The 18,689-nt window shown below is 47.0% G+C and overlaps 1 protein-coding gene across 2 annotated transcripts in view; it reads left to right on the forward strand.

The window, feature by feature from the left end:
* CLPB (ClpB family mitochondrial disaggregase) overlaps positions 1-18,689 on the forward strand; it is an 86,112-nt gene that overhangs the window by 9,693 nt on the left and 57,730 nt on the right. For both annotated transcript variants that reach the window (XM_075050321.1, XM_075050322.1), the window contains one exon: positions 8,955-9,041. In XM_075050321.1, coding sequence (XP_074906422.1) covers positions 8,955-9,041 — 87 coding nt within the window. The remainder of the gene's footprint in view (positions 1-8,954; positions 9,042-18,689) is intronic.

Consider the following 18,689-nt stretch of genomic DNA (forward strand, 5'->3'; position numbering starts at 1 on the left):
CCAGCCTCGGCTGCTGGCCATGACAGGGTTACACCCAATAAATGGTCCTGATCCCAATGGCAAGAACACCCTGCTCTGCCCAGTTGGGAGGAGGGTGGTCCTGGTCTGTTACCAGCCTCGCTATCCCCTGCTTCCAGTCCTCTGAGAGCAAGACATCTCCCCTTGCTGTCACAGAGAGGTTTGCTGCCCACCAGCATGGTGCTCCAGGGATGTTCAGTCCCCACATAGTTCTAATTCAGATCAGTAGCAGAAACACTGATGTGGGATGTACTCTGGCGTGTATGGCGTACACAGGGTGTGTGGTGGCAGGGCCAGGCTTCTTTCCCCACCATGAAAATACCTCTGGCCCAGGGCATATGCTGTCATGCTGTGTTGGCCTGCTAGTGGGGAAAGATTAAACCTGAGGCTGTGGTCAGCTGCAGGAGACTGAGCTGAAGGATCCAGGGCTGTGTTAGTTGCTGCACTGGCTGAACTGTGTAGTCATGGTGGTGATTTGCCTTCTAATCTATACCTGGCACGGTGGTCAGATGTGCTGGAAAACAAGGTTGCTCTTCTAGAAAGCTGCAAGCCCTTTCTGCTCTGGGGCACGTGTGACATGGCAGGATCTGGACAGTCCTCTCAGCTAGACCAGAGCAGTATTTGTTCTTGTCTTTTATGCCTTTTGTATCTTTTTATGTTTAAATGGCTAGGAGGAGCTGAGATAAGCTGCCAGTACCACAGTAGATCCGTGAAGACACGTCTGTTTCTGGGTAAAACATTGTGCTCCTGGACGTTGCACTTGTCTCCTTATCAGTTCTCTCCAGCTCAGGGGGTGGACTAGGGGTTCAGCAGCACCTGCTGTTTGCTTCCCATTTCAATGGTTTGTTAAAGAATTCAGAAACTGCATGTGAAATCACAGACTGGGCAAAAAACCCCTCTGTAGCGAATCAGGCTTTGATTACCAACTTGGAACAACACCCTCCTCAGTCCTGGAATGGAGTTTTGAAAGTCCCTTGTCTGAAACGAGCCCAAATTGGAGCTGAACATGAGCCATATGCATCAGAGCTTCCTGGAGCTCAGTCCCATTGGTGGCTTTTCTCTCCTGACCTGGCAGCCCCATTTCTGCCCCACCAAGCACAAACTGGCAGTTCATGTGGGGTTGTGCTGCCCATGCCACTGTCTGAGCAGAAAGTCGTGGCTGCAGCTGGGAAACCTTCAGATCATGGGGAGGAACCGTGGGGAGGGTGTGAGCCTTTACGGGAGGCAATATCCCATCCCGTACCTGTCCAAGCATCTTCCTGTCTCGGAACAGTTAGCAGTACTGTGAATATCGTGCATGCGACCTTATGCTCGAGGGACACCTGAATGCTTTGTAGGGTAAATGTAGGAGTTATGTCAACGGCTACCGAAGCATGACTGCCTCTGGCCACCAGCCAGATGTGTACCTTATCTTCTGTCCCAAACAGCTGTGAAACATATTCAGTAGTATCAGTGAGGGAGGGTTAGAGACAGGATTGGAAGATTATTTATAATTACATTTATTTCCATTATTTTTTATATTATGCTGTCTGTTTACATTTACTGGGCCTGTATTTGTTAGTATATATCTGAGTTAATGGACACCTGGGTTTTTTAGGATAAACAGATCTTTTTCCTGTAAGCGACCCCTTTAATCTTTTCTCCTAACATGTGGACCAAATTACACAGTACTTTGTTTCAGTGGAAGTTTTTGACTGGTTATTGAGTTTGATTTGGCACGTGGCCTTGGGGACTTGGAGCAGATACAACAGCCCAGATTTCTTCATCTTGGTTATGAAATATTGGAGGAGACTTGCGTGCACTGTGCTTTCCCGTATTGGGAAAAACCGAAAGGGGACAGCCTTTACCAGGCAGCACCGCAGCACAGGTTTCCCAAACAGGGAAGCAAGGACTGAGGAGGAAAGATGGGAAATAGTGGTAGCTTCTGTTGTTGCTGCTCAGTTTCTCACTGGTTTTGCAGGAGCATTTTGCTTTAACACTTCCTCTGTAGTGACCTTTTTTCATGCTGCTTGTTGTATTTTGTCCTTCCAGGACTGATGGTGTTTGCACACTGAGTCATAAGACCAATCTCTTTGCAGTTGGTGGCCAGCCAGCCAGCCAGCCACAAGAGACAGAAGAACTCATGTCTCTTTCCAAAACAGCTTTAAACCTTTTACTGTGCCAAAATCCCTCTCTCTGGAAGCAGAGACCAACTTATCTGGCATGGCTGGATACGTGGTAGTTTCTGTATGTGCAGAATACATCTGGTAACTGTTACAGGGTTAATTCCAGTTAATGTAGGTGTTTATCACTCTGGCAGCAGCGGGGCTGAGTGCAGGATAGTCTCCATGTGAGGGAGACGGCCGAGCAGCTCTGGGTTTGGAGGAGAAGTGGCAGCAGCACTGGGAAGGGCAGTCAGCCAGCGTGGAAGTGGCCTGTACAACCACGAGCGATGGTGACGAACGGGAGCAATTATTCTACTTCCCTCACAGCTCGGGAGCCAAGGAGCACCCAGGGAGATGTCAGACAGCAGGTTTAAAACAAATGCAAAGTGCTGCCCTAACGCAGCACTTACTTAAACTGTGAAACTCAGTGGGTGCTAGGGTGTCTGAAACTCAAGTTCAGATTCGTGCAGAGTAAGCCTAGCAGGTAATCATGTGTCACGTCCAGCTCAGAAACCAGTGTGTTGTAGATTGCCAGAAGTTAGTGTATTATCCTCAAATCCCTCTGCAAACAGTGATTACTCATGTTCTTTCCTCAACTATCTGCCAGTGGCCATTGCCAGAGACAGACTGTCAGGCTGGTGTAGTCTTTTTCTAACGCACAACTTAGCTGTTGCATTATAGTGACTTGGGAAGTCAGCAATGAATCAAGGCTCCTTCAGGTGAGGCTACATTTTCTCTTCCTCCCAAACCTGGTGATGCCAACTATAGCACACCTTAGCCAGTAGTGAAGCCAGTACTTCTAAACTCCTGCCCTCCCCTGTTCCCTGGGCAGCAGCAGGAGACAGGGTGTATGCATTCCAGTCCTTTTCTCCCTCTTTCAGCCTGTTTTGAAAAACAAAATCTACTTGCAGTGTTGCAGCATCTCAGAGGCCGTGTAGGCATGGGGCAGAGACCAGCATCTCGCCCTGTCTGTATCGGTCTCTTCATGTTTGCGTTGTGCCACTTTGGCTTTCCCATCGTGTGTGTTCTCGCCTGCAGTGCTTTCGCCCACCCTCTGTGCCCTCAGACAACCCCGCTCTCATCTGGGAGCTTGGTTTGCCTTCTGAAATTCAGATTTATAAGAGCTTCCCTTTGATGTTGGAAATTTATTTCCGGGAGTTTCTCCTTGGCCGCTTGCCTCTCCACATGCCCTGTTTGTGCTGTCTGGGTTAGGGACACTGTCCTCTCCGGGACCCCTGTGTCCTTGGAGCAGCCTGCCTGTCTTGGGAGCTGTGGAGAAAATGCTGCTCTTCTCCTTGACCCTTCCCTTCCCGAGCCTGGCTTGAACCATCTGCACTGACCCTGCCCAATGCTTTGTGGGTTCGCGTGTTTTCACGAAGCACCATGGTGTGTTACTGGCCCCAAGACAATCGTGAGAGGTTGAGAAGCAGATGCGAGCTATCTCAGGGAAGACAGCAGCAAGATCAAAGGCTTTTCAGCAGCTTGCCATGTTCTCCTGAGTGGACAGATCCTTTCCCTGGCCTCTAACAGGGATTGTGCTTTCATGTTCAGAGATATTGTTGGGTTTGGATGTTTTTCTTCCCTTCCTCTTCTGCAAAGCGGAGGGCAAGTCCCAAGAGGATGAGCAGGTCTGAGGGTGTCCCCCATCCCTGCAGTTAAACAGTGACATATTGGGGAAGGGGTGGGGGAAATGTTTAAGTGGCCGAGAGAAACAGAAGCTATTGTTGTTGCAAAAGTTCAAGTTTCCAGCTTCCTCTTCCTCCACCTGTCAGGAGGGAGCGCTGGGCATGCTCCCGGCACTGAGCACAAACTCAAACATGCCCTCTGGGCTCGGTTGTGAGCGCAGTGTCACCGAGTTAGTCACCCAGAACCCCAGCAGCGGGGTGAATAGGAGGCACATCTGTCCGGGGGCAGCGGGGGGAGAAGGCTCGTCGCTGCAGCCGACTTGGGCTCTTTTTCTCTTTTGGGTGGATCAAAGTGCTGAAGCTTTGGGAGCTGCTGTCTCGAGGTAAAATAGGGCGTACGCACAAAGCGGTGGGTGCCGCTCTGCCCGGGCTCCTCCGGCAAATTCCAGAGCAGCCAGTGATGTTCTGCTGGCCAGGCCCTGGGCTGTTCCAGAGCCTCTGCTCATTTCCAGAGAAGTCTTCAGTTCTGCAAAGGGCCCCCATTGCTGCCCTCGGAGGTGAGGCTCTGGAGGGAGAGGGGACATTCGTTGAAGACTGGGACTGGGAGCTGTCACTGCTCGCTTGCAGGCTCTCTAGCTGTTAAAACACTGTCAGGAAAATCTGTTCACGCAGAATACCCCATCTGTCTGGAGAAGCGGACGAGCTTTCTGCCCCAAAACCCTAAAAAAAAAAAAAAAAAAAAAAGGTTTTTCTGAAATCCTTAAAATACAAACACACCACCAAACAGAAACAGCGCCCGCTCGTTATTCTTCTAGTGACTGGGTCTTGGTGGTACTGCTGCAGCCGAGGACCAGTTTGTCATTTGAGAAACACTGAAAATGGTGCTAATAGGGCTATATATGCCTGAGAAACTCTTAGGAGGTAGGAGTGAGTGTCCTGGATCTTATTTGGTTAAAATGTGGATAAACATCCTAAACATTGATCAGAGGATTTTATTTAATTAAAAAAAAATACTCCTGCTGGTAAATACATTTGGCTGTCTAGGATCTGAGCAGTGGTCATCACTTTATCGATTGTCATATCATTAAATCAGGCGGGGAAAAAATTAATGATAGGCTTGAAGACCCTGAACATAAAGTTCAGTTGTCTAGAAAATCTGTTAAGTTGCTGAGCATCTTGCAATGATTTAAAAAAAAAAAATAATCCAGCTCCTAAAGGAAATGTCAATGCATATTACACTAGGTGATGTGATGCTAGTAATTCTCTCACTGGGCTCGGTCATGTGGCATTCCAGATGCTTACGATTATCTAGATTCCTGAATGGAAAACTACTTGATTAATTCTAGTATCTTAGCTCCGAGCCTGTAATCAAATCCTGCAGCAGAGTCTCCAGCATCCTTCCTGTTGGATGCACTATGTTCTAACAGGTTTGGCTGCTGGACTAGGATCTTATTTCATTATTTTTTTACCTAAGAGTGAAGATAATTCATTGTTCAATAAGCCTTTCCAGTACGTCTGTAGAGGAAAAAAGCCTTCCAGTGAGTTAAAAATGTAGTTTTTAGTGGCTCCAAAGTGCTTTAAGTGAAGGTTGCAGTCCTGTCCTCTGTCTCATGAGGAGATGCTGAAGTGTTTAGCTGCGGTTCCCATTCATGAGAAAACAAATGTTAAAGTTCATGACATATGGAAGTAAGACGAAGGTTTTCCAGCAGAGCGACCCAGTGGCTGATGGAAGGCGACCAGGACAGTCTGTTTGTGGCTTTAATGTTAAACCATATTAATACTGTGGTCAAGTGCAAATGGGCCTAATACTTTGTGATTTACATTAATTAACCCCTGTTAAAGATGTTAATAACTGGTAGGTGTTGGGCTGTGAGGTTTTAGCTGTCAGACAAAAGTTCCCAGCCTGAAGGGGTATGGCTGCCTTAATCCCTGCTTAGCCGATGCCTTCGTACCTTGGGAGGCTTCATGTCTGGCTTCCCCTGCTTCTCCTGGGTTCCTCTGTCAGGCTTCCTCTCCGATGCAGTAGTATTTTCCTTTCTTTTATTCGCTGGATTTTATGTGGCTATTAGACTGTCAGATTGACACACTGTAGAAAGGGGGTGAGGTGGAAGTTACTGTGTTCAAAGTACTTTCAAATGGCCAGGTAAATAAAATGAAATTCAGAAATAACTTGTACACATCCTTCCATGCTGCTCTAAGAGAAGAATGGAAGATGACTGGGCACTGCGATGGCTGTGAAAGGATTTTCCAAAGCACCTGGGGTGAGTCAGAGGGGAGACGGTAAGATCTCAGTGTAGGTTTCCCCCGTCTCTTGCTGGGCTTGGCTACAGCTCCTTGTGGTTTCTGGGGGAGCTAGGGCTGAAGCTGGTCCCTGCAGTGGCAGCAACCGAGCAGTTCTTCTTCTGAAGGAGCAGCTTTCTGTGCCTGTGCGGAGGACGCGGTGCACATGGTGGCACAGATGGAGCTGCGGTGTGGATTTCTGCTGCAGGCAGTGTCCCTCCAAGCAAGAGCAGGTGATTGCTGTGACAAGCAGTGGCTGTGGATCTGAGTCAGGCTTGCTTATCTCTCTGTTGTGAGTGCAAACACCCTCCATATGCATAGCTGCAATGAGAGCTGATCTCTAAAGATAGCAATCTGCCTGGCGTACAGGCTGCCATCATCTGTGTATCTAGGCACGTCCTATGTTACAGGGACAGGAGAGCCTTGTGGCTGCACATGGATATTTCTCCTTTAAGCAGTCTGCTGTCTGGGAGTGGTCTTCAGGCAACAGAGCTGGCAGCATGCTCTTGTCGTTTGCTTTCAGAGATTAGTTGCTGGAAGAAGGAGAAAGCATAAGGACGTATCCTGGGGAGAGCCAAGGCTGGTCCTGTGCAGTACCTCATACTGTAGTTTGCAGGACCGTTTGATAATACAGGAGCTGCAACCTGCCTGAAGTTAGTGACGTGCAGATCTGTGTAGCATGGATCTGGTAAGGATTCTGCATGAAAATTTGTTCCTCTGCTACCGTGTAGTATCAAGTACCAAACTTTTTTGGAGCAAGGACCTGTTGTTTACCTGCCAAATAGTTCATTATCATTAAACTTTTAATTGTAACCCTGGTAAAGAGAACATAAATCTTCTGTTAGTGCTGTGGATCATTTACAGAGGTCATGGCCTCCTGAACCACAGTTGGGAGCTATGAATAAAGGCTACCAGTTACTATTCTATTTTATTAGCTATTGGATCTCAGTCCAAGTGCCTGATGAGCAGTTCAGAGCATCCGGTACCAGGGCACCAGCGCTGGCTACCCCTCCTGTCAAAAAAGGATGGTCAAATTACCCACCTGTACCTGCTACCTACATATCATACCTCCACTTTAGTCAGAAGAGTTATCCGACCTGCTAGTTATCCAACTTGGCTGAAGTCACCTGCCTGTTTTCTCTCATGCCCCCACAGTCTCAGTCTAATAGGGCAAAAAGTTCAACTGGAGGGGGATATGGATGATTTTAGGCATCTAACTTGGATGACAGTTATCTGGCTAGTTTCTCAGGTCAGCAGGGAGAACTGTGTTCAACTATGTTCAAGACATGAGGCAAAGCTTAGGCATTGGTACTGCTGGTCAGAAATAACTTTAGGATTATATATTTGTTCCTTGGGATAAGTTTTTAGTGAAACCGCTGTAAGGATTTTTGACCAGGTGGAGGAGGGTTTGCAGAGACTTTGAGTACAGCTGTGGGTGTTTGCTGGGCTAGCGTTTGTGGTTGCCTTTATCTTTGTTCCAACTGTAGGAAGAGGAATATGGTACATTTAGCTCCTTTTCACTAATTCCATCCCAGCACTCTTTATTAACCACCTGACAGATTTACCACCACAGCAGGCTGAGGGCAGTTAATTTGAAAAAGGTCGCCGAGTTCAGGCACGTACCTCTCTTAAGTCCTTAAAGAAGTGGTCTGACTTTTTCAGTGCATGTGAGCAGCCACAGCTGCCATCAAATTCCTTCTCTGTGGATCTGGGGGGATTTTGAAGTGTGGTGCTTGCATGTGTGGAACGTGGCTTGTGTTTTCACTTGTGTCTCTCACAGCACGGAGTTTAATGGTAGCTCTTCCCTGTTGCATCTGTGTGGAGGATGTGCTGTGCAGTAACGGCCTCACCCAGAATGGAAGATGGAAAGCCTCAGTTTGGGAAAAGGAAGGAGGATTTGTGTCTGAAGTCTGAACTTCCCTCTTTCCTTGTGGTCTACAGAGAGAATGGCACTTCCAGACTGTCATTTCATACCATCTGGGTTTGGCACTTGTTTTAGGATGAGCTGAATTAGCTTCTGCAAGGACCCGTCCCTTGCCATTAGCTGTGGGGAAGCATAGGCAGCTAGGGTAGGCTGGACTCCCAGCATTCACATGCATTTGGCTAGAGGAGGTTATTTGGATCCCATGGTTGGCCATGAAAGAGAGAAGGTTGGGTAAGTTTGTCTCTATGAAATATCGCTGTTCTTAAGTACTGCTTGGAATCTGGCACTAAGAGTAATAGTGTTGTTGCTTCAGGATCAGAGGATGCAGAAAGGATAGAGGAGCCTTCTGGTGCTTTAGAATCTGAAGAATATAAAAGCCAGCAGAAGCCATGTAGGAACAAAGTTGCTAAAAGGTGCCAGGGCGGGATTAGGGAAACAGTGCAAAGGCTGAGAAAATTTCGCAGAAAAAGCACCAAAGGTTGTTTGATGCCTTGTATTTTTTGCGTTTGTCTCATTTGTTCTCATGTCGTGCACAAAATCTGCAAAATATCTCCTGTTGACATGGGCTTTGGAGATCTGCTGAGCTTTTTCCAAAACCCTAATGGTTGCATTGCAGCCTGATGATCCAAACCTGTCAACAGATTGTAGGTTAATCACCTTTGCTCTCCATCATGTTGCTGGTTGGTTCTTCAGGTATTAGACTGAATAGAAGAAAGAAATAAAAAATAAAGACGGTTGGCATCGCACCATTTGAAAGGACTGTGCTTGTTATCACCTACCAGTTCATTTCAGTTTGGTAGCTGATGAGAAACTGGATTGAATCAGCTTTTCATGTTGGGTCTTCTAGGCTGCACTGGAGCAGGTGCCTGTGAAGTAAAATATTCCACTTTCTGTCATTAGCTCCAGTCTGCTCGGGATGCTTTCTCTGCGTCTTTTTCCTGAATGTGTGTCTCTTCTGTCCAGGTTATTGCTGGAAGGCACAGACGTGAATGCGAGGCACAAGCTTGGCTGGACCGCTCTCATGGTGGCAGCTATCAGCAGAAACTCCAGGTACGTTTGTCTCGGCATTCACCATTACGTAGTGAGTAAGACACTTCACAGCTGCCTCACCTTTTCCTAAAGTCATACTGAGCTCCACAGAGGGTTTCCAGAAAGTTTGGGCTGGTTTGGGATGTGTTGTCGAGCTAAACCCGAGGGAGCTTTTCACTCTTCCTTTGCCTGATACGTTGTGTGACAGATCGAGGTAGGCTGCTCTGCAATCCCAGAGAGGTGACTGCTGAATTGGCAATAGATTTTGGCCTCTGATGAGTCCATACCCTTGGGATGTCATTGTGGTAGGTAGTCTAACACCCCACCACCAGAAATAGCTCCCCTAAGAGCTGCTGCATCCCTCCTAGCTTGTGGGGCCATTGCTGGGTCTTTCATGCTAGGCCTTTATGAAGCAAAAATGCTGAATGCTGTGCCCTCCCTCCTTAGTTCCCATGATGATCGCTGTGGCTTCTTGTAACCTTTTAAAGACACTCTTAAATATATTCAGTCTACAACTAAATTCAATTAGTTTTTTATTTAAGGAAAAAAGAGAAAAAGAAATCCAATTTTGGAAAACGTGGGACAGACGGGAGAATGAGCTTTGATGTTACAACCTCTCAGGGATGCTTTACTTAGTCACAAGTTCATAAGCAAAAAAGCCTAATTACTTGGGAAAACACAGGATTAAAGCAGTGCACAAAAGCTGAATATCCGCTCTCGGGCGACACGATTCGAATCCATGTGCCGAGTTCGTGTGTGGTGCAAACTTTGATGTGTGCTATGACAAGCTGAAAGTCGTGACCTCCTTGGGGAGCTCCTTAAGATGGGCACAGAGGCGGGGGCTTGGGACTGTTTGTTTAACTTTGATGTCCGAGCAGCAACGGGCCCCGTTGTTTGCCCGTCCGCAGAGGGACGGGCTTTGGAGCCTCCCACCTTTGCCAGTAGACAATGGTCAGCAATGGAGTGTGACGACTGTTGACCATTCCAAGTGACCGGTGGACCAGAACAGGGCTTCCCGAGTTGCAAAGGCTAAGAGGAGACAGGGAGAAAGGCTGTTCATGGTACAATAATTGCCTAAAATCAGGTAGAAATGCTAATGAAAACATCTAGGCAGTAAAAAGCATTCAGCACCCAGGCTGGTCCCTTGTTACAGACTGGCAGAATGATAACAGCGGTGTGTCTTATTTGGGTACCTGGAAAAAAAAACGCTTTTGGCTGTGTTGGGCAAATGGTGTTTATTTTTCCCACATTTTGGATGAATACTGACTTTAATTGAAAATTAAGAAGTCCTTGAATATCTGAAGCTTGGTAGGACTTGTCTCCAACAATATAGTGGAAGAGTAATTAGATACTTCATGGAGGCAAACATAAATGCAAGCCAGACTTACTCCTGGTGTAACAACTCTGCTGATACTGCTGGGGTTGTGCCAGACATGTTTTTGGCCCTCCGTACCATTTCTAGCTTTGTAACGTCCACAGTGGGGTCTCGCTGCTGGCTGGGAAATGTATTGAGCTGGAACATGACACATGGAGTGTTTGAAATTCCCTACAAATCGTTTGCTCATGGATGTAGCCCAGAGGGTAACCCTTTTAATCTGAACCCAGCAGAACTGGGCGTTGTGTGTGTGGTCAGCTGTGGAAGTGGAGAAGGCAGAGCCTGGGGAGCTGATGGCTTTGACTCAGGAGCATGGGTTTAGCCTGCAGAATTTTAAATGTTTAGTAGCTTTTCCCTTCCAAATGCAGAGTGCCTGCTGGTTTTCTGGATCTCTTGCAATCCTTTTGCATACATTAGGTAGGAATTAGTCTAAATATGACTTACTCTGCTTTGTAGTAGGATGCAGGATTATATTTTTTTTTAGAGTGTGGTCCCTCTGTAAAGAGTGATGATCTAAAATTGGTTTATCCAGCCACAGCAGCTGATTGGCTGGATTATAAGTTGTTACGACTTTTGATTCTTAACCCATCAGTCAAACAGCCTCCAGGGGCGGTGAGCTGGGTCTCTCTCTGTCTTGCACATCAAAGGAGAGGTAACGAGTAGCTCAGAGATGGTCAAGATGCAGCCAGCTGAGCAAGGATCTCCATGTATTGTTAGCATGCAACAGGAACAGGGTTGTTTGGTTTTGTTTAACCTGCTTGCTCGGTCACCACTTCTTTTTTTAAGGTTGCCAATACCTGCACAAGTTACTCAGTGTGGATTTAGGGGCCTGTGATGTTGGTAGCTGGAATGAGTGTCTTCAGCTTAGAACCGCTAAGAAAAAGTAAGCCTTCAGCCCCAAATTGCTGTCTTTCCAAAGTCGTTTTTCAGAGAACTATGTTCTTTGCTGTGCTGCTGGAGATTTCTGTGACCTGTCCTTTAGCTTTGTAAGGTCTCCTAATTTTCACAGCCCTCACTCTTCCAATTAGACAGCTACAGTCCATATGTTTAATTTAATTTCAGAGGCACTGCATTAATGATTTCTGTCAGTTGCCATCAGCTACAAGATGAAATCCCGTGTGCCGGCAGGGAAGTTTGGGGTCTGTCTTTCCTTTTTACAACAAAACAATGATAATTCTCATCCTCTTGAAAATGTCCTGTATCCAAAACGTGGCAGGGCATTAAGAAGTGTTTGGGTACATTCCTACTGATAGGTTTCAGAGGGGATATGGGTGCATAGCTGGGCAGGAGTGCAGTCAGGGCTTCATGTCACACTGAAGCAGAGCCTTTTTCATGGGCTCCCAAAGGCTCCTATCCAGGTGAATTTAGCCTCATAGTGCCCTGTGAACTGGGAGAGGCACTGGCACTTCCAGCAGCTCCAGGTCCAGGCAGGGCTTTCTTTCCCATTGCCCGTGCTCAGGGTATCACTCTTCTGCAGGCAGGGAGTGTTTCTAGTCCTAGCTGGCATCTTCCTCTGTAGAGCATTCTGTTCTGAAATGCAGATGCACAGCATGCAGCGTGATTGCAGCTTAGCTTTGGCATCTCTCAGCCCGGCATAGTTTGTGGTCTAGTGGAGAGGGACTGGGCTACCGGGACACCTGGGATCCGCTCTGGTCTCTGCTCAGCGGCTTGGAGGAGCTATTTCTTTTTTCTAGTGTTATAAAAGTAAAGGGATGTGGCCAAATACTTCAGTCTGGTGTCTAATTTTGGTGTTTGTGTTTTAAAAACACTTTGCTAAGGTAACATAGATGATATAAAAAAATTGTTGTGAGAATTGTGTTCCCTTTTTTTTAATTATTCTTTTAATTAGCTTATTACCTTGTTTCAGACCCTCTCTGAAGTGTGGATAGGTTCATTTATGGCTCTTTTTTTATGTGAGAGAGAGTCCAGGTCCAAATTCCTTGGCTCTGTGATAATACAGGTTGTAACCAGGTTGTGGACTAAAGGCAGATCAGCTGTGACCACATTTACATGAGCAAAGGAAGCTTTTACACTGTAATTCTCATAGCTGGGGGAATTTACTATAGCTTTAACATAGCTGATGAGGCAATGATGCTGGTTTTAGTCTAAGCATAACAACATATAACTGTCACTTTATGTAGTCTGCAGTGCTGTGTTATATCTGTGCATTTCTGTTGCGGCCTGAAGAGTAACGCAGGCAAGTGGGTGTGCACGTACACGCACACACCTTCCACCTTACTTTTCATTTACATTTTTCAGTTGGAGTGACTCCTACTCTGTTTTATTTTTAGTCTTTGTGAAAGCCTATTGCTCTTTTGGATTTTTAGAACTATTTTAAAGTGTTTTCTTAATTCTCCTGGAACAACATCAGTTTTAAAGGGGAGGATTTACAGTCTATGTGAAAAACACTGCTACGGGCTTCTTTCCCTTGGCTGCACCTGCTAGATTTGCACATTTAACATATTTATAGTAATTAAGCTTTAATTAAATGCTTACTGAAAGCTTTGTTGGTTTTGTGCCTTTGTTAAAATAAGCAACAAAGCTATAGTAAGTTAAAAACCAAAGCAATTAGGACCTTAGCAGGCTAAGTGTCTATGCATTTGTAGCATAGTGACCTTTTCTGCATACAGCTACTCTGTTTTACATTGTTCTGGCAGAAATAAAATGACAGTGAAATACTGAGTCATCCTCTCATCCCCTTATAAGGTGGAGAACTGATTCTCCAGAATCCCGTGGAAGGGGAAACTAAGGCACAGAGCAGCATGTGCTGCTAAGCCCCAGTGGGATGAGTTTGGGCAGTTGTAAAACACTGGCACCCAGTTCTGCTTCCATTCTTACCATCAATGCAATGACCTGTGCCCCAGTCCAGCAAGGAGGGAGGGGGTCGGAGCATGATTTTAGGGTTTCTGAAGTTATATGCATAGCTCAGGTGGTGGGGAGGAGTGCCCAGCTGTACTCGGAGGGATGACCTTCTCAGAGTGGTTCAGGCCTCTGCGAGGCTGGGTAACAGCTTTCTTAGCAGCGGCAATACCCACGTTTTACAGGTGGAGAGAGAAGATAAAGAGAAAATTACTTGGCCGCAGCTGGGTCTCTGTGTCACAGCAAGGTCTTTGTTTGCTGGGACAGAGACACGTGCAGCTCTGGGGAGGGAGATGTGGGTGAGAGTGACGGGCACATGGCTGCTTGCATTAAGTAAGTTTGTGCGTGTTTTCTCAGGTTTAATAGTCAATCCTCTTCTTTCCAGCTTCCCTTTTTCTTCTTTACTAATACATAGCTACAGTACTTCTGTCCATCTTCCTCCCCCCTTTTTTCACATACCCCTTTTTTCACACACCCCTTTTTTCACACACCCGTCTTGTTTTACACGTAAATGAGCCCTTCATTCTCACCCCAAATGCTGTGAGCAGCTGTGCATGGATCTTATGGTGATACCCTCTGTGAGTGCGAGGAGGGTGGGAGGGGGGACAAGAGCAGAGCGCAGCTCCACGTAAAGAGCATTTCTTTATTTGAACAGGTACTTTCTCTTGCAAGCTTGTCCCCATCTCCCCTTGCCCATGGGCGTTCTTCTGTACGGACTGCTTCACATTCTCTTCGAGCAGGAGGGGACAACCTTAATGCTCTGTACTGGTGAACCATTCATTCCATGTGCTTTTAAATGAGTCCTGCTTGTTCATCCAGCTCATGGTATAAGCACCTCCCAGGCATACCTATTCTTGTTCTGTCAAGGGCTTTAGCCTGTGATTCCTCTCAGCTGTTCCCAACATCATCTGCTCTTGTCCATTTTCTTTTCACGTCTTTGCATTCTTCCACACCCTTTCTCCTTCTCCCTCCATCTTCAGATCTGGTTCTCTTTGCCTTTCCTCACCTTTGCTTCTCAACACCTTCCTGCTGGGAATGACCAACGACAAGTGACGCCTCCCTGTGCCTTGGCTCTCCTTTTCCTTCTCTGTCTTTCTATGTAGATCAAAAGAGCTGTGGGTCAGAGGCTCGTACATGGAACCAGAACCAGCAGTGCTTGGCCCAGTGTGGTCCTGTTCTTTCCCTTGCCCTCCTCCATCCCTCCTTAGGGAGAGGAGTCGGGAAGCAGCTCGCTGTCTGCCTTGGTATAGATTGCTGGGACTTGTGCCCCTTCCATGTGTACCTAGACTTTGTGTGTTGAAGGTGCTGTATAGATGTTTTATATTGGTAATAACAGTACATCATGCATAGTAATATTCTGGTGGGTATGTTCTAAGACTTATAGTGAAGGGTGACCTATCTGGAGCCATTTTCTGTCTATAGGCAATGACATGATTAACTGGTGCAGTCTTATTACCTATATTAGGTACATACATCTGTTCGTGTGATTTTTTTCACTCCTTTCACTTCAGGCAACTCATTCAGAGCTGTCTGCAGCAGAGCTGGAGAAATATCTGGATGCCTTTGGAAGGACATATGGCCCATAGTGTTGCCTGTCAAAGAGCTGAGGAGTCGAACATGGTTTTCAGCTGTGATGACAGCACATTTTGAGGGCTTGATCTGACAAACTGGGGCATTGTCTTTCAACTACTCCCCTTCTGGGTGTCTTTGAGGGACAGTGTCCACTTGGCCATTCCTGCATTGTACCTGCCCACCTGAGGACAGACCAGTGGCAGCTGTTGCCCACGCTGCTCTTCCACTGCTTCGGCAGTGTCCCCATCTGAGACCTCTGTGCGTGAGCACCCCTCTTTCCAGGGCTGAATGGCATTCGGTGTCCTGCAGGTCAGGCACAATGAGGTATCGTCAGTTTAGCAGGTTCCTGCACCTCTCTAAGCCGCAGAAACTGCCTCTGTGCACATTTTCTTACCCCTGCACGCAGGTAGCAAGACTTCTTTTAACGGTCCTTTGTGGATGGCTGGGGGCATGCAGCAGCAGTGCCGTACCTTGACCATGTCTCTGAAGGACAATTCACCTGAGTCACACTCTTAAGAGAAAACTGTTGTGAACAACATAACAATTCTACCCTTCAAGATTTTTTTTTTTCTTTTTGGATTCCTTTTTGTGGGGAGGATCATTTTTATCTGGGTCAATAACAAACCGCCACAGAGTGAGGGAATGCCACGGCTGCCCTGCTTTCTGTGCCACAGGTAGGCGTAAACATATTCCTGGGAAGGCACACATCCACATTTAGACCTCATCTGAGAAAAAAAAAGGAGAGAACAGGAGCTGGAGTGTAAACAGCAGCTCCCTCTGGCCCTCCTGCCCCTGCTGAGTTTTACAGAGAGTTAAGGTATAGCCATACAAGGGACCTTCTTTGTGTCCAGGCAGGACCTGTGGCTTCTGCCAGAGCTCGGGGCAGCCGCGTATCAAAACCCATCAAGGCTTTTGCATTGTGCTGATAACTCACGGTCATGGGGATCACTGGACTTCTTGGTTCACCAACCCCAGCTGCCGGCGCGTTGGTCCCGGCACGTCGCCTTCCCTGACGCAGCCCCAGTCACATCCAGCCATCTCGTCATTGATTTCTCCACCCCCTGTATTGTATGTATGTATTTATTTATTTAACAATATGTTGGTCCAGCCATTAAAAGCAGAAAGCACTTTCTCCAATCGATTGAACTGCCCAGCGAACTTCAGTTAAGCGTTGCCCTCTGAGTCATCACCAGGGTCAATTTAGATTTATATTCATGCTGATGAATAGGCTGTGCCTCTAATCTAATGAAAACTTGATCAGCAAATTAAAACTCAGCTTGTTGAGGCTGTTGAGCACAGGTGAGTTATGGAGGGAAGCCTGCCTTCCCGGACCAGCTCAGCCTGCCGTTGGCGTCCTGCTCCCTCTAGGTATGTGCACGGAGTGTTGTTCTGCCCCAACACCTGGCAGGAAGAGGAGGAAAACGGGAGGTATATGGGCCAAAGAATCCTCCATTTAAAAGTCACCCCTTCATTAATAACTAATAGCTGAGCTGCTGCAGAAGAGAAAGATGCCTTCTGCCTTCTCTAGCACATTTGCCAGAGCTTCCTTAATTGACCCCCACAACTACCTTATGAATTGGGAAGTAGTTACACCTCTTCTCCTTGGGAAACCTGAGATTTTTACCCAGAGACTGCATTGCTAGATCATACTTCGTGACTGTCATCTCATTTTTGAAAGTCCCTTGCTTATTCCAGTGACATTCACATGCTTTACGCTGATGAGCACAGTTACTCTGTATTTTGATGGTGCCGTTACCTTTCCTAAAGGCTAATTTGCTTGAATGTCCCATTACCTGCAAATTGGATAGGTACGATCAATATTTGTGATTCCAGGAACGTCTGGCTGGTGCAGAAGTGCCTGGAGGGGACAGCACGTCCCAAAAGCAGGAGGTGAGATTGAAAGATGATGGGAGAGGGAGGCTGAATGTGCCACGTGTTGTTATTAGACCAGTGAGTCCTTCCTGTGTACGGAGCTGGATTGCAGCCCGAAACAGGGCCAGGCTTTTGGAACACCAGATTTTGCCAGTAAGAGATTATATCTGTGCGTATTAAACTTGAGCCTCCCAGCTATCTTAAGAGCTAAGGAAATGTTTCTTATTGCTGGGGGGTAAATGGCGTAGAGGGTTGTTAACAGAGAGAGCGGAGCAGTTCTGACATCCTCACTTCCCGCTTTCACTCTTAGCCCACCTTGCATCTAGCATTTGTGGTCCTCTGCTAAACTTTTCATGAAAGGACATTGCCCAGTGAGAAACACTGAAGGTGTAGGCAATGCACGAAGAGGAAAGGGCTTCCTGAGAGTCACTGAGAGCCCACGAAGGTGTTATCTGATGAAGTGCCTGGGAAGATCATTCATTTCAACATAGTCACTAAGGAAAGGAAGATGTATGGAGTTACCAAGGAAATTACAAGTCATTGTGTGTTATCATATGACTCATTCAGTACCCATAGCTCACCCCTGGCCTGCAAGGTTGTGAATTAAAGTCCTACACTGGGACTTGGGATCATTTCTCTTAAAATGAGAAAGATGCATGGACCTTAAAATATATCGTAGCCTGTCAGCTAAAATTGGAGTAGAAGGATCTCTTTGGTCTTGACAGCCATGAGGACGGGGTGCAAGAAGGGTGGTTTGACCATATCAGAACCGGTACTACTAAGGATTTGGATGATGAGAAAGGCCTGGCTTTCTGGTGTGATGCTGGAAGCCCTGATGCGAGAATCACAGTAAGTCAGCTGCTGGGGCAAGATCATCAGAGGCTTAATTGAGGCACATTGCACTAATGTTGGCTTCTGTTCAGTAGCTAGATGTCCATCTCTAGGATCATGGAGGTCATCAACAAAGATCCCATAAGGCAACAGGGCAGTATCTGCCCTACCATCTTCCATCCTGTACCTCCTGCTTTCCATAGGGACTGCCTCTTCCAGATCTCTGCTGCAGTTCTCTTGATGACTGGGCTGACCACAGCAGTACCAAGTACTGGAGATGCAGGATGTCTCCATAGAAATCCAGCACTGGATCTCCCAGAAGAACTTTGCACAGATCAATGACCTGTGCTAGAGCTTTCCCGGGTAGAAAGCCTGGCTGTGGCACCTTTACTTCTCCTGTTTCATAGACTTGGGCAGATGGCACACCTCCTGCCCAGCACTGCCAGCCAGGCACCAAAAGTAGGATTGACAGGCCGAAACCTACCTGATGACCTACCTAATGACCAGAGGTGGAAGAGCCTGGGCTGGCTGGCTTTGACTACAGCTGTTCTGGACAGCCAAGGCTATGCACTTGGGCCAAACGTCTCTCTTGCTTTCCATTTTGCTGTGGCCATAGAGGTCAGTGGTAAAGGTCATGCAGTGTCCCTTTATATGAGGCAACATTTTGGACCTGTGAAGTAGAGGTGAGTCTGGATCTAGCCGTGTTCTGAAAAGCCCTTGCTAGAGGTGCTGAAGGACTTTTAGGATAGGTTTTGTGCCCTGTGCCTTATTGATGCTCCTGCGGTGGTCCAGAAGGACCTACAGGCTTCTTGTGTGGCTGGAGAGATGGCAGCCCTACCTAAGGTGTCCTCACTGATGTGGCCTTCAGGAGCAGTGTAGCAGGACAGCATAGACACTGAACACAGAGGGGGAGACTTGTATCAGTGGCTTTGCCCTGGCAGCAAATTGTCTGTTCTGAGAGGACTGAGGATGAGACAGTAAGGTTATATCTCGCTGGAACTATGCTGAAGATAGTAGATGATCTCACACAGTGATCCTTGCACCAAGACCAAAACGGCAGAAGGAACTGAAAGAAAATTCAGGCTAGTTGGAGGGATTTGACTGGTAAACAGGGAGCACATCTGTGATGGGAGGCTACTTAGGGCTTCATGTCCTCCATT

The sequence above is a fragment of the Buteo buteo genome, chromosome 18 (assembly GCF_964188355.1).
Source record: "Buteo buteo chromosome 18, bButBut1.hap1.1, whole genome shotgun sequence".
Lineage (NCBI taxonomy): Eukaryota > Metazoa > Chordata > Aves > Accipitriformes > Accipitridae > Buteo > Buteo buteo.